The 21,405-nt window shown below is 40.3% G+C and overlaps 1 protein-coding gene and 1 long non-coding RNA gene across 3 annotated transcripts in view; both read right to left on the reverse strand.

Annotated features, from left to right (window-relative positions):
• LIMCH1 (LIM and calponin homology domains 1) overlaps window positions 1-21,405 on the reverse strand; it is a 180,426-nt gene that overhangs the window by 71,427 nt on the left and 87,594 nt on the right. For both annotated transcript variants that reach the window (XM_027891281.1, XM_027891282.1), the window contains exon 4: window positions 2,542-2,648. In XM_027891281.1, the coding sequence (XP_027747082.1) occupies window positions 2,542-2,648 (107 nt within the window). The remainder of the gene's footprint in view (window positions 1-2,541; window positions 2,649-21,405) is intronic.
• Window positions 4,825-6,309, reverse strand: LOC114061167. Its single transcript, XR_003572063.1, has 2 exons — window positions 6,224-6,309; window positions 4,825-5,211 (listed from the first exon to the last, which is right to left on the reverse strand). It is a non-coding gene; the product is annotated as an uncharacterized LOC114061167 (long non-coding RNA).

Here is a 21,405-nt window from a genome sequence, read left to right on the forward strand (position 1 = left end):
AGAAATATTACAGGTGCTTCTGTGAAAACAAGAATCAAAAAGAACAAAGTAGATGGGTGAAGCAACAAAGATCCTGCCACTTAAAACGGAACCTGCTGTGGAAAACATTTATTTTTTCAATGTATACTTGAGTACTCAGACTCAACACTGGCATCCTTCTCAATTTATTTTTTTTTCTTCAATGTTCCTGAAAGGGTGGAGTTTTTATGTTAGAAACAACAAGCCACAAAGTTTGTGCAAACATGAACATTTCAAAATTTAGCAAAGAAAGCATTACAAAAAATTGGAGGAAATGTGTATCACATATAAGTGCAGAAAAATAAATAAGACTACTTCAGATTTAGTAAAGATTGTCTCCTGATTATTGCCTTCTACTATAACAGTAAGACCACTCCAGCATGACAAAAACAAAAGTAAATGCACTTAAATCTGTTAGAACAACAAAAGCCTAAATATAGGCAATGGTAAAACAAAGTATTTTTTGATAACATCTTTTTAAGCCAAAATTTTGTCCACCAATACCCACATACTAAGAAAAATAGAACAGTCCTGGGGTTTTTTCTTAATAAAATAACAGTGGAAAAGAATCTTGTTTAACAAGTCAGGAAGAAATTCTTTACAGCATTAGCTCATAACTCTTATAAGCAGAATGATCCAAAAAAATAGCTCTGATGCATACCTCAATTAACACCTATATGAAAAAAAAAGGTTAACGTTTCATTATGTTAATCATGTGCAATAATGTCATATTCATCCTCTACCACAAAACAAGTAACATTTTCACCATGTTCAAAAAATAACCCAAAAGTCTACAAAAAGGGAAAAAACATCACCTTCACGTTTTGGGAACTAGCTAGCAGAAGACATGTCTACAACATATTTCTCTACAAGAGTCATGGACTTGGCTTGTACAGCTCAAGACAGTTACTCAGCATGAACTTGGCCAGTGCTAGGAAAACATTTGGCTCATTTCCACAGCTGCTTTCTCTGAAATGTTGGGGGGGGGGGGGAAGCCATGCCAGTGAGATGGTTCACATCTATCTAGCATCATATTCAGCAGAGGGCCAGGCCAGCTCTGCTGAGTTTATGATGTCAGCTTTAACTTGGTGACATGCTGGACAGCTCTCCCCGGAGCTCCATCCCAGTCCTCAGCTCTGCCTCCATCAAGGTACTCGATCCATCCTTAAACCCAAAAGATCAAGGTTCGTATCAGAAAAATCCTTTCTTTCTAGTGTCATATGGCGATTGGGGTTTAAAATTCAGATTAGGGATTGCTTTGCAACTCTCTCTAGCCACTCACTGTAATGATTTTGTAGGACATCATGAAGAACCTTTTCCATTACAGTATTATCAGATTCAGAAGAAATAAGTCACCTAGCTCCCTCTCAGTGGTATGTATAGGCAAGAAAACCTCAGAGTCAGAAACTTGGAAAGGAGTAAAAAATGGGAGACTATTCCTTCAAACAAGGAAAGTGGCCAATTTGATTTTCAGAGCCTTTGAATTTTCCCAGACAATGCTTGAAAACCATGAAAACTTGCCCAGCTTCCACTGCCAGAAAAGAATTAAAAAAAATGCTGCTGAAATTCAGTAAATTGTTTCCATATACTTTTCTAAAATGGGTATGTCTGACTAGGATTTTATTAGTGATCTTTTGGGCCAAATGAAACGAGGTCATTCAATCAACTCAGCAGCATTTTCTGATCTGTGGACCAGTAACTTCTATTATAACTGTAATATTACTCATGATAGACCCAAAACTTCCATGAAAACTTTTAAACACCACCAATCACAAATTTTGTGAATTTTATGAGACTGTGGGGTGCTTTTGGAGGGTGAGGAACTTGTGCAATCTGTTTGGTACTAGGTGTCTGGCTTTGGTGAGAAAGTATCTAAACTGTGGCATTTCCAGTCCAAACAGACATCTTCAGCCCAATTATTGCTTCCCAACCTATAGCTCTTGTAGGGAAACAGACTGTGGTCATGTCTGCACCTCACAGAGTTTGAGAGGACTATAAATGCCCTATATCACAACATCAGAACTCTTTAATCTGAGCTTTGATTTTTTTTCCCCCTGGACTACAATAGTTTATTAGTTGGACAGACTAAATTTAGACTCAGGAAAATCCCCAAGTCCCTCAGAATCTCACTGCCTAACTAAAACAGTATTTTCACAGAATCATAGAATCACAGAATATGTTGAGTTGGAAGGGATGCACAAGGATCATCAAGTCCAACTCTTAGTCCTGCACAGGACCACCCTCAAGAGTCACAACATGTGCCCGAGAGTATTGTCCAAACACTGTCCTATTTTAAAATAGCTGTGGTTGATCTCTGTGGGAAAAATAACAGCCCTTAGACAAAACCTGTTGAATGGAACAATCTATTCTTCCCAGCACTGAAGGTTTCCCAAACCTCAGCTTCCTACTTGCTTTATACAAGTGACAGTTCTATAGCCTTTTTGCTTATCCTTAAATATTTACTATTGCATCACATGCATCTGAGGCTGTAACATGCTAATCACAAACTGCTTTTGTACTTACTTGATGGTTACTCTGTTTGATGTGTCCTGCAGATCACCAGGATCAAAAAGCTGAGATTCTTTAAGTCCCAGCTCTTTGCAGCCTCTTAAGAATAATATGATATTATCCTGAAAAGAGACACAAAAAAACCCCAACACTTTTAACTCTCCTTCATTTAAAAATATAACTTACCAAACCAACCTCAGTTCCTGTTCATGAACAGTCATACCATTAGCTCAACGAAGAACCAAAGACATCTCCAGTCACATAATTTAAGAAGTCAGTACAGATTTTGTTTGAAAACTGGACAGATATTAAACTTCTTTCCTTTTCTTTTTATTCCCCTCTTCTTCCCCCCCCCCCCCCCAAATATATAACTACAACAAGTTTATTGACTTGCGTCTTTTCAAACTCAGATGTCGGCAACTTTTTAAACTGAAAAAGCCCTGCTAATTTCCCACTTACTGATGTAGGCTGCCAACACATCAGCATGTTATGGGGTAGAAAAGGCAGGATTTCTGAAGGAAGCAGGAAGAGTAGATATGAAACAGTCCACCACCATTTAAGTAAGCAGTTTTTTCAGAAAAGGTTTTGCATGTCAATATGAGCAAGCCAGTTAACACAACTGGTCTCTTGCCTCTCCAATCTTAACCAGTCAGAAGCCACTGAGAAAAGAGTGGTTTCTTCTGAAATAACAACCTTGAAGCTACACTTAACTTGACTACTGTCTATAAGAAGAAACAACACCAATTGTGTAACACTTTTTATGAAGGATTTACACTTTTCAAAGAGTAAAAATTAAAACCCAATAACTAAGAGAGACTAAGCACAAACTTTCAAACCCAATGCAAGTGATGACACATAGGTTTGCACCCAGCAGATTAAATTCGCAGGTGCACCTATACAGTTAATATATGTTTTATATTTACACATATGCATCTACACCGCTCCCTTTTACAGAACCAGTGAATATTTCTTACATGAATACATCTTGAAGGTCAGTAGAGAACAAGTCTTTAAATATGTTTGTTTCTAGATCAGCAACTGCAACTGTAGATGTGTGAAGAAGTAAAGACATAATGTACAGCTTGATATTCTCTGAGGCCTCTCATCTTAAATCTCCAACTAAATTTAAGCTGCCATGTGAAGAGTTACAAAGGACTAGAACCACAGAGTGTGGCAGAGACCTCCATTTTTCTAAAAACTAGGAACCAGAGGAGCCTGAGTAGTGTTTAGCTCTTACCCACCCTGCGTGACAGAGCAGGATTTGTGAGCAGGGCTCTCCTCACATCTGCTCCCAGGCCTTTGTTTGGGTGGAAAGCCATGGCTCCTTGAGAGCAGCCCTGTTTGTTCTGTTGGGGGGCAGCAATCAGAATGCTAATCACTGCGGCTCTCAGCATGCCAACACTCACACACACAAAGCTCGCCAGCCACACCGCAAAAAATACAGACTTGGAAATTCAGAGGAGTCCAAATCTCTCTTCCTTCCCTGGCTGAAACTTAACAGCTCTGGAGGGGTGCCAGGGGGAAAGGAACAGCAGTCGAGAGAGTAGAGAGCCCATAACCCAGGGAGACAGCATCATTCATGACATGAAAAGACGCTTGTAAAATTCTCCATCTGGCTTACTGTTTGCATTACAATTTTTCCAACTGCATTGTGAATAAGTCTTGTGTTTGGTCTTTGATGGAGGACAATTCTGGTCACTTTCAAACGCTGGGTAGATCAATGTGTAAATCTAATAAAAATGCAAAAGCATTCAAAAAGAGTTCCAAACAGTATTTCCAAATTTAACAAAAATACACAGGACATAGAGGACACAGTAACCTAACAGGTTTAGAAAAGAACCAAAGGAAGAGGAATGTGGGAGATAACTAACTGCACCCATCTTTATGCCAAAAGTTCACAACCAAGTTATGATATGCAGTAACAAAAACACCAGTCCATTTGGCAGCCATGTAGTTTGGAAACTCAGTTCTTCTGTTGATGAACAAATGCCCATTTCTCAAAAAACCAGTGTCACCGCTGCATGCCTGTTTGCTTACCTGCTTTTATTTTGATGGTCATCAAAGCAAAAACATTTCCCAACAGTCACTAACATCATCACCCAAGCAGATGCTCAGAAAGCTAGTATCTTGTGTGGGTATAAAGAATCACACACAACAAGAAGATACAACAAATGAGCACTGAAAGAAGTTTTTACTTTTGCTAACAATCTCATAATTTTTATTTCCCAATGGTACTAAAAATGGCCATTTGTTTAAACAGATTGAAAAAAAAAAAAAAAAGGCCAACAAAAAGATGTTTTCAGGTGTCATATTTATTCAAGAACACCTGCCTAGGCTGCCTAAGCCCCAAGCCAAAAATGTACCTCATTCTACTGCAAAACTAAACTTTTCCTAGTTTGTTCTAGTACAGATGAAATTCACATTTGTTTGTTCCATTGAGACACTGGAGAAAATCAGTCATAAGCCCCTAGAAGAAGAAAGGAGTTCTTAACATTAACACCCAGCTCCCAGCAAAGCTTTCTCTCAGGATTACTACACCTTGCATTGATCAGGTCCTGGCTTCTTCAGTTCTCAAAAAATTTTTCTTACATCTTTTGAGAGGATTTTTTGTTCTGTGTCTGTTAGCTGCAACTATGCATTTTTTGTAGTCACCTGAAGTCCTACTTTTTGTCACTGCTGAAGCAACTAAAAAAGACAAAGACCCCAGGTTTACAAGTACTAATGTATATGAAACACCCTTGCTTTAAATAAGTGACCGAAAAGACACATTTAATGTGCCTGCCCAGCTCCCTACAACTTGGCAGAGTTAAATAGGTCATGCAAATGGGTCACACTGCAATGGCAAGGATCGCATCGTGGCCAGCTGCCGTGCCTCAGCTAACGGGTGGTATCTTTTACAGTGTCTCAGAAGATACATGACCAGAATTTGGTCCTTTTGCCAGTCCCTACAAGGCACTAAAACACAATTTCATCAATACATTAAATGGAAATGATATTGCCTTTCTCTCAGCTATGGCTTGCTGCAACTGTCTCATGCTGGCTCCTCTTGGTTTTACTCAACGGCATTACAATCAAAAATCTTCTGGCATTTGTCCTTCATACACACAGAGGAAAAGCCTAAAATTATTTTGCAGATTTTCTCTATTCTTTCAAAGTATAAAATTTTATATCTGTAAATATATTTATACAGATCTATAAATTATAAATCTATAATTTACAGATATCTACAGATATACAGATAGCTATAAAATTTTAACTATGCTTAATTGATAAAATGACAGAAAAATCTAAATAGGCTGCTTACAGAAGACAAACACTTCAGTGTGGTGACAGACACTGGACACAAGCATAGGATACACTAACAGATTAAAACCCAACCCTTTTTTGCTTTCCTCAGCAGAGTCCTGAGAGTTCCTGTTAGATCAGCACTATAAGCAATGTCATTTACTTGTCAGTAGAGAAATCCAAAAATTACTGACGTAAATGTTTTGCTTTACCAAATTTCAGAAACAAAAAATTAACCAACACACAAAACTATGAACTCTCAGGCAAAGTCAGCCATGAACCAATAAGAATGGTCATGGACAGATAAGGGTGAAGAAAGAGAAAAGGGAAGGGAAAAACGCTCCTGCGCTCACAACTCCATTTCAATACCGTCCCCTATTCATCCTTTCTGGTGTGTAACTGACAGACTCACCTCTACAAAATCACTTTGCCAGGAAAACCACCTGCAGGTAATGCAGAGAGAGTAGGTGGTGGAGGAGTTACACCTTCCTGAAGGTGTATGGAGGCAAAACAATACACTGCTCACTTGTAATCATTTTTTGTTTGGTTGGTTTTAATCTCTGCACTATAAATATGAAAAAATGTTCACTGTATAGCATTAAGTCATTTTCCTCATGCACAAAGTGGTGCACAAAATCCTGAATCCTGCAAAAAACCCCAGAAACTGGCAGTTGAGCAGGACAGACACCCTGGAAAGCCACTGCAAATTCACACAGTAGCACTGCCAACACACAAGATAGCTCAAGCTAGCGAGAATCAAATATTCACAGCAGGCAAATTCTCTCCATAGGATCTGCTGATCAGATGCAATGGCAAACAGCTTGAATTTGGCCCACTTCCATTCCTTTCATCTGCCACAATAGTATACAAAACATTCTCACTGTATTCGCACTGCAAATCGGTCCTACAGCTTATCACTGCGGAGCCATCATTTGTAAACGTGCTACTGCATGGCCTGGATGAGATATACAGATAAACTTGGGGAAAATAAAAGCTAGCCAAGCTGTATGTCTGCACGGAACACTGAATAAAATGCCAAATACATGCCACTTCTGTGAGTTGGAGATATTATTAGTTGCCAGTAGCACTGCTCTGTTTTGCAGGACAGCTGCAGACAAACAGGTGGCCTTTTTCATTTCTGGAATGCTGATATTTTCCCTGGTCCAGAATAAATTGGAAGATCTCTTAAAAAATAAATTCCAAACTGCTTTTCTGAGCAATTTCCTATACAGACTCTTTAAAGCCTTTTGTTTGCTCTCAACATTTCTTCCAAATTCTCTTATTTTTCCATTTTACGTAAGTAATTAGAGGTGGTAATTTATCTACATAAAAGCAATGGATCTTGTCTGATCCACAGGCTCGTAGAAATATTGAAGTATTCGGTTCAAGTACACCAGGAAAAAACTTTCATGAGAAAGGCTGGGAACTCTTTACATATATATATATATATATATATATATATATATATATATATGTGTGTGTGTGTGTGTGTATGTGCGTGTGTATGTATGTATATGTGTTACTATTTATCCAATATGCTTTACTGTATATGTTTCACTATATACGTGAGTTTAACTATACATATATGTTTAACTATATATATATTTCACTATATATGTGTGTGTATACGTGTGGTTCACTGTTTATACAATATGCTTCACTGAATATACAATAAAACTTCACAAAACAGTTTTCCGTGGCAGATACGAAATCACTAAATTTGGAAGGCACTCGCTCGCAGTTGGGACAGCTTCACTTAGAAGCTGAGCTGGTTAATCTCCAGAAGAGGAAGGCTGACAGCACACCAGAAGTGAAGGTAACTACCCCCCCCCCTCCCCCAGAACAGCAAGGGGAGTCAGGGCTGCTTACATCCCAAAAAGATTCTGTCACACAACAGCCTCACCCCCGAAAATTAAACGCTACTGGGGAAAAACAGAAAGAGACGGACCCTGGGAGCACGGAGGGAAAGCAGGACTTACCAGCCCGGCAGCCGGACCGATGCTGTTGTCCCGAAGCGGCGGCCGGGCCGGGCGGGCGCGGCAGAGCTGCGGCGGCGGGGCTGCATCCCCAACTCCACCCACCGTAGCGCCGCGTCCCGGCACCCCCTGGGCACAGCGGGCAAGTTAACGAGCGTGGGATCCTGCGAGCCGCGAAGGCAGAAGGCAGGTCCAGAGAATAAACACGGCGAGGATCAGACCGAACCAGCAGGAGTAGGGCACGCCGCCCGGCTCCACAGCCAGGGCCTTCCAGCACGTCGCTGGAAGAAGCTGATGAAGACTATCTTTGCCAAGAAAGCCCAGCCTTTTTATGCTTCTTTTTGGGCAGTCAACAAGGAAAAGATGTGCCTCCTCCAACAACAGCCCTGCTCCCTTAACAAAAAGGCAAAAACCACCTTAAAACTGCGTGAAGAAATGGGCTGGTTGTTACCATACTGCAACTGCACAAAAACCCCCCAAACATGGCTCTAAGCAACCTTCAGGTAATATCTAAGGCTGCCTGAAGATTTATAGATTTATACATTTATGGATTTATAGAATCATCAAGGTTGGGAGAGACCTTCAAGGTCATCCTGTTCGGTTGTCCACCGAGCACTACCACTGTAGCCCCTAAACCACATCACCCAGTGCCAGAACCAGGCACCTCTTGAACACCTCCAAGGATGGTGACTCCACCACCTGCCTGAGTAATCTATACCAATGACTAAGCACCCTATAGTGAAAGTTTTTTTCTAATACCTAACTTGAATTTCCCGTCTCAGCTTAAGGCCATTTCCTCTTGTCCTCTCACTGCAGGCACGGTGGAAGAGACTGACCCCCACCTCACTACAACCAACTTCTTTTCAGGTAGCTGTAGAGAGAAAGGAGGTCCCCCTGAGCCTCCTCTTCTCTAGACTAAACAAACCCAACTCCCTCTGTGTTGCTCAGTACCCGTCCCCAAAGATCTTGCTGGAAGTGCCAAGGTGTTTAGATGCTGCTGCTCCCAACCAGGCTCACTTGGTGCTGCAAGTGCCTAGAGCAAGAAGATGGGGGGGAGGTAGGGAGGGCTATATGAAAAGCAAGCCAAAAATAAATTAAATGTGTTAAGCAAAGCAAATCCTGAGTACACTTGTCCTCATGAAACTAAAATCAAATTTAAAAGCTTTCAATTCTTTGAGAAAATCAGAAGCACAGCAGCACTACTCAAGAAATTGTCCTGGTATTTTCCTACATCTGTCCTTCACTACCAGATTATTTGCTTTTTAATCTTTGCCCTGTAACAAATTTCAGCCACATTTATAAGCTCCATATGCAATGCAGTGTATTACTACCATTTGTATGATGGCTATGACTAAAATCCCCAAACAGAAATGACCATATTGTATACAATGCAAGGCAAATGCAAGTAGCACAGAATATAAAATGGCACTGTATGTCCTGTGCAGGTAGTGAAAATTTCATGCTGGGTACAGAATGAATGATGTATCTTATTTCTACAATTTTTTAAAAGAGCTTCAAGTCGCTGCAGCATGATATGACATAAAAGAAAAAACACTGTGGAACAAGAAAGGAGAAGGATAACAGGAAAAGAAAGAAGAAAATAATGGGAGGAGACCACAGGAAAGAATATGAACAAGAGTAGCCTTCAACTCACGAGGCAAAAGCAAACCACGGGGGGTTGGGAGGAGTGCACACAGCATGAGCACAAGGCTGACCCTATGACTTCACTAGTTAAGTAGGTCCTGATATCACTCCTTGCTACATCAGGTCATTATCCCTGAAGGCACAAATAAAACATTTAAACAAATGGGGGCTCAGTCAACATCCATGTCTTTGGGGGGAGAGAGCAATCAGATGATGTGAATTCCCTCAGATTTGCCAAACCAAAGATACACCCTGAGTAAGATGGCTTTGTTTACAGCAATGAAGACAGAACATAGGCAGGCAGGGAAACCCCCCAAAGCATTTCAAGTCTGTTCACTGGCTCCGATGCTGATGAAATCACAGCCAGCTGTCAACCAGATGTCAGATTTCACCTGGTCTCAGAGAAGGAGTACCAATCTGATGCCATATTCTATAGTAACAGCCATGCTATGGCCAAGGAAGAGGACAGCATTTCCTTTCCACCCCCTCTCTGCAGTTCCCTCTCTCAGGATCGCTCACTCACTATCTTCTTAGTACCAAACAATAGCGCTTGGCTTGGGTTTGGGCCTCAGTTTTATGCCTTCTTCTGTTACCCACTTTTCATTTTATTTTTTTATGAATAAGGCTCACCAAGAGCAGGGTTAAAAACAAGCTCCTGTACAGTGAATTGTAGCCAAGTGCTTCTGGAAGCTGCTGGGAATTCACCTTGCCAGATGGGTAAAACCCAGAGCCAGATGGGTAAAACCACAAAACTACCAAAAAAAGTAAGGCATGGCTCCTTTTGCTGTCATGGAAAGACTGTTATTTACTTCCTCTGCCTTGTTGGTTGGTCTATGGAGTGGGTCAATACAAAAACTGTGGCAGAGTGTGTTGAGGAAAGGGACAAAAGAGACAAGAAGGAAAGAAACATCACAATGGCAATGCTCTCAAGGCAACCAGAGCATGTGTGGCATCTACTCCTCCTTATCCATCCTCTTGGCAATAGTTGTGCTGCCTACCTGAAGGAGGGGAGAAAAGGTCATGAAGACAAATTTGACCTTTATTGCACTCACATTATAAATGCAGAAGTATGACTACTAACTGAAACAGAGACTTCAAGAGTTTCAACCCCGAAACCACAATGCTTCCCTCAGGACATCCTGCTGGGGAAACAGGACACTTTCCTTTCTCAGCATGTCCTTGCAGCTGCTGCCCCCACAAATGGGCTCTATGGCAAAATATAAAAATGGGCAAAAAATTCACAGCTAAGGAGAATGTGCTGTATTCTATGTTTGGTTTATTTGTGTGTGATTATCTGGACACAGTGAAGCATTAAGGAAAGTACACAGTCTGACTACGGATTTAGATCTCAAAAGACACCCATCCCAAACACACTGCTTAAAGAAAACAAAAATACATAAACTTTGAATATAGAGTTGTAAGTCATAAGAACTCATACATCAGATATTGTGAAAACAAAACCAGTCTATAAGTAAAGGAGACCGTGAAAGAAACTAACCTGAGCATTAAATATGAGAGAGTACTTTTTTCATAGACATAATGTTAAAGCTTATCACTCTGCATACAATAAATAAATACAGCTGAATTACCTCCTGAGCAATATACCCAAAAGGTACAGCCCTAGAGTAGTCCAAAGGAATACCACAACTAGGTTAAGTTCAACACAATTAAGTCCTTCATGTGTTACGTACAGACATCAAGTAAAACCAAGCACTGCTGAATAAACCTGTGCCTTTCCAGACTGCTGTCAGGGCAATTTGTGTGTTAAGCCATGACAAAACAGATATTTTTTAAAAACTACTTATGTGTTCTGGCTAAGATAATGTACTTTAATGGTAAAGATGATTACCTATGCAAAGCAAATCTATGTGCTAAAATTTATTCCATGTTTTTCTTAATTATATTAGCAGGTCTGCTAAAAGATAATACATTTCTTTTCACATACCCTTTCCCTTTCTGCTTGCAGAGTCCAAACAAACTTCATGGGATCCCTCTGATCACACTTGATATCTCAGGGCACTGATACCTAACACCTGCTTTCTATATTTTGACTTGACTGTAGGGAAAATAACCTTGTTTTCCAGGAAGAGCACTGTTGACTATTCAAGGGACTCAGCTCCAGGAAACGTGCAACAGGACCTTTGGGATGGAGTGGGTCTAGTAGAGAAGGAAATGAGGAAAAATTCTGTCCACCTGAAAAGGTGTGTCTGGGTGTCATTAATTATCTGACCAGCATCATCTGTTATAAACCAATATAGGTAATGTAAAGCATAATCGATGCATCTGCATGCACATTCAGAGGTGACTATCTGAAAAAATACTTCTCAACCTGTGATTGCTACCAATTGCTTTTTGTTTTTCTCTCTCATTACATCTAAAGCACATGGCAAGGACCAACCAAAAAAAAAAAAAAAAGGAAATAGAAATGAGCAATAGTGAGAATTACACATAATGCTTTTCTGATACACAGGGACCTGATTATTTAGAGACACAAAACTGTATTGGAGTTATAGACTCAATTCATATCTTCCCCCTGTCATTTATCAGCTGTCTTCCCACTCAGGCACAGAAGCAAACATCATCACAATCGCACACTGTGTCTCACCTAAAAAAATCCAATGCGCAGGCTGGAAGGTGTAAAGACCTTCCCCGGATCTTTGTTCGTGAAGACTGGCCATTATTATATTATTATATAAGCCCCCCAAATGTAGGGTTTTAGTAAAAATATGTGCATAATGAATTTAATTTGAAGTTTTGCAACATTCAGCTGTATTGAACCAGCTGAGCACAAAACTTTGAACATTCACAGCCACAGAAGAGCTGAAAATTTTTAAAGGTTCTTTTTAAGGTTTGAAACTGTAAAGGTACAAAAGAAATTAGTACCTAAAGTTAAAACTGATTTGACACCAAACCTCTAAAACTGAATGTATGACCACTGCCTGCCAGCTTCATAACACTTCTAATTGCAGTAACTACTCACTACTACCATGACTTTACTTTCTTGCCCCGTTCCTTTACATGGTATGTTCTCTTTTGCTCGATATATTAGGCAAAGTTATCTTCCATTTAAAGCCAAAAACTAGTAATAGTTGCTAATACTTGGACTTCTCTCAGCAAACAGCAATCCACTGTAGGAATCAGGACACTGTGCAGCCCAAGCTGTTGGAGGGCCTCTGCATCTCCATGTCCAAGTACAACTGCTGTAGGTGGGCCTTGAGAGATGCAAGAAAGCTGCCTATGGGGGCCAGGGGCCTGGCAGTAGCTTTTAAAATCAGACCAAATCTCTATTCCCCAAGGCAAACAGCAAAATAATGAAACTGCCAGGAAGGACTCATTCCTGTTCAGTTCGTGACCTCTGCAAAAAAAGCAACAAATTCCACTTCTTCTTTCAAATTAAACAAGGAATATGTTTTAATAATCTGTGGTGGTCAAGGTTTGATAAAAATCAGAAATCTCCTTGCTGCTGTTACATGATACCTGACATACATTTTGCCCCCACTCATAGCTTTGCATTTTCATGCCAACGTTACATAAAACATACTGGAGTTCTTTAATGTACAGGTTGGGGTCTCCTTGAAAATACTTCTAAAAGAAGCTGTTCAAGTCCAAAAAACACTATTTTTTTTAATTGGCATTTTCTGCTGAATGAAGTTCCAGTATATGAGACTTGCAAACCCTACCTTTATTGGTTTTACTTATACTAAAAAAATAAATAGGAAGTTTTCATATTTAGAAATCTAGAATGATTTTGGTGAAGAAAAGGAAGGGGAAGAAAATGAATAATTTTCAAATTTCTGCAATGAATTTTACAGACAATCAAAATATCTGTGCAAAACTAAATAAATCAGTGCCTGTTTGTAACTTTGACCATATATAATGTAACAGCATGAATAACTGAACACCCCAATACTAATCCATATATCTGTTGTTTTTTCCCAGATTTGAAAACCTACATTTGGTGTCTAGATGGCATGGCCATAATTGTCAGTCATCTTGAATATCTGCAGCTTTGGTGGGGTTTTTTGTGGTAAATATTCAGGGCAAGATGAGCTACCTAATAGTGTGGCAGTGATTTGTTTCACAACCCTTTTCAATCATCAGTAAACCATTTCCTAGATATAATTCAAGAATTAGCACAACTACTCATGAAGCTATGGTAGCTGCAAACCAAGATGCATTGTGCAGAATAGCCAACTTTAATTACTACTATTCGTTAAGTCTACAGAGGTCACGCAAATATGCCTTTGAAGGGCCATTTGGAAAGCAGGATTTACGGATTACATTACATTACAAATTACATGGTAATTTGCAGTTATGAAGACTAAGCTTTCAGGAGGAATAAAAAGTAGTACAATAATATACCATATTTAAGAAGATGAATTTCTTCACAATAATGTACATAAAATCAATGATTAAAACAAGAGGGAATGAAAGGACTACTTCTTTAATATGGTGTATTCCTACTGTAAGGCTTTTCCCCAGCTGTTTTACAATGTCTTGGTTCTAGTTCCTCTGGACAGCAGAAGAGAAGACAGAAAAGGACCTCTTCTCCTACAGGGCAGATGTTCCTGTTGGTCAGTTTTCTTCAACACATTAGAGCTGTACTCTCTTCCCTTGGAATGCACAAAGCAACAAGGGTAGAAAGATGAACACATGCATCACCCCAGGTCTTTAGGATCAGGAACTAAGCAGTGGAGATGGCAAAAATAGCTTGTCTCATTGTTGGTATTGGGAACAGAAAGGGGAAACAAATCAGTTATTCTTAAATTTATTCTTAAAACTTCAGTTTATACCCTACCCTCTGTCCTTGGCAGACCTGAGATAACCTTTTGTTTGTTAGAGGAAAATAGCCAGTTCAGCTTATCTGGATATAACCAGTGGCTCCTGCTCAGAACAGTCACAAATAAGGCCAGCAGAGACGTTTATGTACCATCAAATAACAAGCTTCCAACTCCTCATCTGCTACTTCTGAAAACCTTTACAATTTAAAGCCACATTAAAACCTTATTAAAACTTAGCTGATGAGACTTTATAAAGGGAAATAGTAAATTTAAAGTAAATATGATTTTTTTCTTTCCTCAACAGAGGGCCGGGACTCAGATGTGATCAGAGAGAGGTGGATCTAGACAGCAGAACCAGTAGAGTCCAGCAAGATTATTAGGCCAGGTTTCAGAGGCCATGAAAGCAGCTGTACTAGCTCTAGCACCAATAAGAAGCTGCCAGCAAATTAGCTGATTTAAAGCACTGCAGAGCTCCAGTCCCCAGCCAGCTCACGTCTCCAAACCACTCCCACAGGCACAGATTTCTGGAGAATGCAAATGTTACACATGGCCACCCAAAATGAGCTCAAGGCCAGCAGGACTTATTGGCTTTGGCAAGCACCTCTACACTGCCCTTCCTAGCGACAGGGGAATATGCATCAGACACAGTACTGCCTTGCTTGAATGCACAGACCCAGCTGATGCTCGGCACTGTGCTGAAGCCAATCAGCCCGTAAATCTGGAGACCCTATTGAGAGCTACCTGGGGTTTACAAGGTCAACAGATGTAGCCCAATACAAGCACAGGGGCTACAGAGCTATGCAACCACCTTAGGTGATGCAGGAACACTGCCCAAACTGCAGCACAGAGGTCTCACCCACCCAGGAGGTACAAGGAGGTACTGCTCATACATGTCCCTTCACGTACATGCCAGCCAGTCCAGAGCTGCTCAGGCACTTCAGCATTCCCTGTGCTCTGCGTATGACTGCAGAGAGCCTGGAGAGTCAGCTAACGCCTGAGCAGCACCCACTTTCTTGGGCTTTTTGGCTACCTGGAAATCCCCAAATGTGCTGTGCTGCACTGCTAAGCTGATCTCGTGCCTTTGGGCCACTTGCCCCCAAATGGAAGAGGCACTGGCGTCAAGTTGCTCTCCCGCAAGAGCTGTTCTGTGGCGGTCCCGAGCCAGGGTGATAGATGCTGCTGCCAAACCCAAGCAGGCTGTTCAGTGAGTTGCCCACACCCACAACACAGAGGTTATCCAGGGTTCTCCATTCTTTGGCATATCCCAAACTCCACCTTCCATTATCCTGAACAGAGTAGTTGACTTATTTTCCTCTTATTTACTTCCCATTTTCTTCCTGACCTCAGTCTGGCATTCTTATTTCTCCAACCGTATAGTTATAAAGGACAAGAATATTTGTATGCTGCCATAAAAAGAGAATAAATTATACTGGAAGCTGTGATGAAGAATACTGACCACAGTCTTTGAAGTTCTTGGTGTGCAATTTGCTTACTTAATAGTTTGTACTAAGATTTAAGTGCTAGATTTCTAATATTGCTCATCAAATTTCAGCCAAACAAAATAGAACAAGCAAGGTGAACTACTCTTCGGATGATGAACTATCTGCAAGAATTTTTGAACTCTCAGTTCTTCAAAAATTATGTAAAAGTCTGGAATTTAGGGAGTTTCAGTTCTCTAGGATCATATTGTAGAAAGTAAATTTTACTCAGGATTGGGTGGCTCAAGAGATTGGGTAATAGTATTTAAAAAAGCAAGTGATTAATCTCTGATCAACCACAGGGCAAGGACTAAAGAGCATTTAAGGTCTCAAACACCTCTGGAAACTAGCCAACTTAGTCTAATACTGTGGATGCTGACTCTAGGCAGATTTTGGATTTTCTCACGCACAGTCATCATGCTTATCAGTAGCCTCCTCTAAATTTCACTAGAACAATTCCATCATCCCCCCCAAAATTCTGCATTACAGTTATGCTTATGAAGAGCTGATGGCAGAGAGATACCAGGTTTGCTGATAACACTGTGCTGACAAATACCTTGTTTCTCTCTGTCCTTCTTTAACTGCATCAATTTGTTGTTTCTTAGTTAAAAATTCCTGAAGGCAGAGACTTGAGATGCCATATAGCCTCAGCATAAAAGGGATGAGGGGACTCATACCAGTAAGTTGATTTTGATCACTGCTGATTGCCTCATGCAAAGATCTGAGATGCTTGAAAATGCAGGCCAGGCATGCCTGCAGATAGCGCTCCTAAACTCTCTTCCAATTAATCATAATATTGGATTGAATTTTGCTCTTTGGGTTGCTAAAGACAGAATGAAAGAACAAGAAAACTGGTGCAATATTTCCGAAGATAAAGTATCACCCATTCTAAAATAATTCTGCTAATACCTTGCTTACTTAAATTTTTGTAGGACTGCAACACTTCTCCAAGAGGATGTAATTATTTCGCTTCTTCCTTGTCTAAAATCCTAGTCCACTGACATACCGGATTCCACCCAGTCACTATTCAGCAGTGTAAAAATAAAATACAGGCATGCACACTAAGGAGGAAGATCAGTCTAGCCTGACTGCTTCTCATAAAAAAACAAAAGAACAAAACAAAACCCAGCCTCCTATAACAAACTTCATGTAATGTTTCTTTTTGAGTGTACTTTTGGCCCGTAACATGTATTTATGTACTTACTTATCTTTAAGGAAGGTTTTTTTAAAAGTTCTGGCAACAGTCTCTGGCAACCATTCTGTTTTATTTACCAGTTTGCAACTAGTTTTTCCAATATTGATGCAATTCCTGCATTTTTTCATCATTTTTTAAAAATGAAATATCAAAATATATATTGTTTCCAATACATACTATCCAGCTTGCAGTAGTAGTCTTTTTTTTTTTTTTTTTTTAATCTGATTGTATTATCCTCAAAAATAAATATGTTCAGGAAAGCAGAACAGTGTATCTATGTCTGATGCGTGTGGCACTCTCAGGACATTTCAAGTTATCTTTCTCATGCAGTTGCCACAGTTTAAGAAACAACTACTGCTTGACTTCTTTAAGGATAACAGGAGAAATTTAATGAAAGAAAACATCTGAGAATTGTACAAAAAGAAAGGGGTTTTTTTCTGCTTCTCTGTATGTCAAGTGAAAGTTGTATAAAGTATTTTTCTAGATCAGAAATTTAGAGGTTTTATTAGCTGGTGCTACTGACCTGTGCAGACAGTTTTCTGGCACAATTTTCACTACTTGTTTACAGTATCACCTCAGTTATCCAGAACTTCTTGTTATCCCCACAAGGGTCAAATTCCTGACACATATTAATTACACTGAAAATTGTCCTGGATTACTTGAAACCTCAAATAACTGAACCTATTCACTATCCTCCCTTTTAAATAACAGAGGACATACTATGTAGTGGTGCTAATACTCTGTGGGTGATCCCTGTAACTCCAGAAATTAATACATAAACGTCACACTTCTTATCTAGCAGGTCTGTCAGCTTTGGTCTGAAAACCAGGCTTGAGAGGTGGAGGACATTTATAGTGTGGTCCTGCTCACTGCTGTGGGCTGCAGAACAGGAGGAGATAGGAAGGACGGGATAATTAAAACCAAAAAACCACCGACCAGCATTCCTAATCCATGCACTGCTGGCCAAGGAAACAGAGCTGTTTCACAGGTCAGCTCTCCTTAGTTGCCAAAATGACCTTGAATCCCTCCCTTGGTCAGCCAAAGAGTAGGTGCTTCCTGTAGAGAAGCCTGTCCCTCTGACACTTCAGCTTTTACAGTTGTGGCTACTGTACTTCACCTTCTTGTGCCCATCACTGGGCAATAAAGCCTGCAGCTTCTCCCTGAAGGCACTCACAGAGCAGCTTCAGAGGAACATCTTCAACTGCATTATATCGGGGCATGAATGCAAAGATGAGAATGCAAATACCTACTGGCAATTCAGGTATTTAGCCAACAGCAGGCATTAGCTGTAAGATCCCTAATGCTGTTGCTAGGCAGGAGTAGTAAATTTAGGACTGTTTTTGGAAAAAACAGCAAGCCTCTTTCCAACCAAACTAGAAACAGTATTCAAAGGACAACAGCAAAAAGGCAGCTTTTGTTAAGAGCAGGAGCTCTTGGTAACACCCATAGGATTTGTTGGTTGTGCAGCCAAGCTACACTGCACCAACCAATCCAAAGGTTATAAAAGGCAAGAAGCACGAGCACCATCAGCCCAGGCAATCAGTTTAAGGCCTGAAATTTGTTGCCTCACAACAGGTGCAAGGGTTGAGAGTCACAATCTGGCACTCAGTCCAGTGCGCCTCCCAACACACCGATACAATTTTGGAACACATCAAGTCAAGTAACAGCTCACTAGCAGTAAAAAGAGACCAAATAATACCAAAATTATGACTAAAAAAGAAAAGAAAGGGGAAGGGGGAAAGCATCATGTTTACCACTGGCCTTATGGGGAAACACAAGCTTGATTCTAAATTGTGCATAGGAACTAGTACAATGCAAAAAGAAAGCCAAGATCATGAAGTAGCATACAGAATGGACTGAGAAAAGCTGAGCTGAACTCAGTACACACTTGGATGCATGCACACATTTAGCAAGTTCAATACCCTTCCCTTATTGAAAAGCCTGAAAACTCCCTTTCACACATCACACAGTAATAAATCAGTGTGCACCACTGCCCCAAAGAAAAACAGACATTCACTGTCTAAGTAACAGTGCTTCCCACACGAAGATGAAAAGGCAGAAACAAAAAAATATGTGGCAATAGTGAGGACTCAAACAGAAGGACACCACTCCAAAGATATGAGGATTGCCTCTGTATTGCAATATTAATTTTCTAGACCATTAGTTATATCGTTTGTCCATAAATGAATTGTAATTCTCCCGCTAAGCTGTGGGACAGATTTCCACGTGGTATTACAAGGCTTTTCAGCTTTAAGAGGTTAATAGTTAATGGTTTTGGTGTCCCTCAGTCAGATAGTTCAGCCTACCACTGTATTTTCCACAAGCAGTGAACTAAGCTGTTTCCTCTGCAGCATTAATTTTAACAGGTTTACAATAGTACCATTAGACCTCTGGACATTTAAGAGGAAGTGCACTACAATTGGAAAGTACCATGCCAAGCAGGAAGCAAGTGGCTTTCATCCAGGAGCACTGAGGAATGCAGAAGACAAGGAGAATTCAGTGTCAGATATTTCAACCTCTGTGAACTCTTGAACACAGAACCAGACTACAGAATTTTACTGGGCTCTTAAACCAAAGAAATCACTGTGCACAGATCTTCAAGGCACCAGTTTTCCACTAGTTTGCCTTTCTGCTTGTTTGCTTTAAATCAGGGAAACAACTGCAACGTGATCTTTGAAGCGAGACACGTTCCATCATCTGCATTCAGCACGTAGGCTCCTGCTAGCAACATGCTCATCATCTGACAGAAATTCACTAAGAGTGCCTGGAAAGGTTTTCAGCATAGAAAGCATATGAACAGTTGCTAGCAGACATTAATTGCAACAGACTTCACCAAGTTGATTTGCAGCCAGGGAGGGAATCAGAGACAGAATTCTTCTGCTACCATCCTCAGCTCAACGGCTGGAGTCACAACTGATTGCTGCTTGCTCCCTTTTCACAAGAGAAGTCAAAGGAAGCTTGAGCTTTCCTGGACCATTTTGAGGTGGCAGATCTGTTGGTCTGACCACACTGTGAAAACTGTACCTGCTTGCCTCCCAGAGACTGGTCAGATTAAGAGCTATTGGGGAGACACCCTCCCTTTTCACACCTCCAGTACTACTGTTATCTGGTTATCAACATTCTCCAGATCATATCACATGGACCTAGCTCTTCCCTGCAGCAGATGCTACATGTCACTGAAAAAGACAGTTGGGGATCAGAGACAGTATTTATAGTGCAGACCTACAGACTCCAACCTGAGAGAGGCTTTCCAGAATTAGGGTGTGAGAGTACTACTAAGTATAGTTTTAAATACAGACAACCTTTAAATCAAGGATGTAAGGTTTGAGACTTTCACAGGTTCCTATGTCCTTTGCTTTTGGCCAATGCCTTAAGGAGTGCATCTAAGTTTAAACTCTGTAGCTGCAGTTTCAGAACTACTTTAAACTGATCAAATGACACCTCCTTTCCCAACTTGGTGAGCCTCTTCCTTCCCTCCTGCCTGTGTTCTTGCTCTTGCTGTAAGATGAAGGGTATTTTTAAGCCAGATCAGCTGCCCACTTCAGCCAATAACCATACGAGTGGTGGTGCTGTCATGGTAGAAGGTGTAGGAAAGCCAAATTCAGAGCAGCTGAAAGCAACCATAACCTCTGGTCCAGTTTTTCTTGTTAAGGACAAAACCTGATACTTAATTTAGCCTCAAGGCATGAATAGTCATAGCTCTGCTTATTTTAAGTATGTTGGCCTAAACAGATGCAATACACCAGCTAAGTGCTTCTTTTTACATCCTCATTGGTAAACTAATCAGTTTTGCAATGGAAGACACCTAAAAATTGCAGGTGCCTGGATACAACTGCAACAGTGCCACATTCATCATAGGACATCCAACACCTTCACTGAAAATTCCTGAGCACATGGTATTGTCCCAGCTATTAAGAGTAGTCATAAGCTTCAATAGCGGGATTTGTTCCGAAGAGTATAAATTGTTGTTCAGAAGGCCATTTGTTTCTAAGACAACAGCCCAAGGACAGCACTGGATTCTTCATTTAGTGAAGACTTAAGCTATATGGCAAATGGCATTTTGTTTGTTAAACTATCATTTTTTTGATACTTACAGATGCTTAGAGATTATTCTTCAGAAGTTTGCCATTTCTGAAATACTCAGTCAGTCGCAAAACCAATGTAATGCAAGTCATGGTTGAACTTGTAGAAGGACTCTTTAGCATCTGAAAGCAAATCTAACAATTAATCCAGTCGGCAACCTACATTTTTCACGGGTACAAAATGAGCTCCAGCTGACCTCTCCAACCCAAGGAAAGACACTGTCATTTATAGTAAAGGTTAATGCCATGATAAGAGCAAGTTCACATTTCAGCTGCCTAGCATTATAGCTTCAGCAGTAATGTTTTTCTTTTTGCCATTTTCAAATGTTATCCATGGAATCCTTCCCTTTATTAAACTTCCTATGTAAAAAAAAAAAAAAAAAAAAAAAAAAAAAAAAAAAAAAAAAAAAAAAAAAAAAAAAAAAAAAAAAAAAAAAA

The sequence above is a fragment of the Empidonax traillii genome, unplaced genomic scaffold (assembly GCF_003031625.1).
Source record: "Empidonax traillii isolate 1590-97213 ecotype Southwest subspecies unplaced genomic scaffold, ASM303162v1 scaffold315:size618497, whole genome shotgun sequence".
Lineage (NCBI taxonomy): Eukaryota > Metazoa > Chordata > Aves > Passeriformes > Tyrannidae > Empidonax > Empidonax traillii.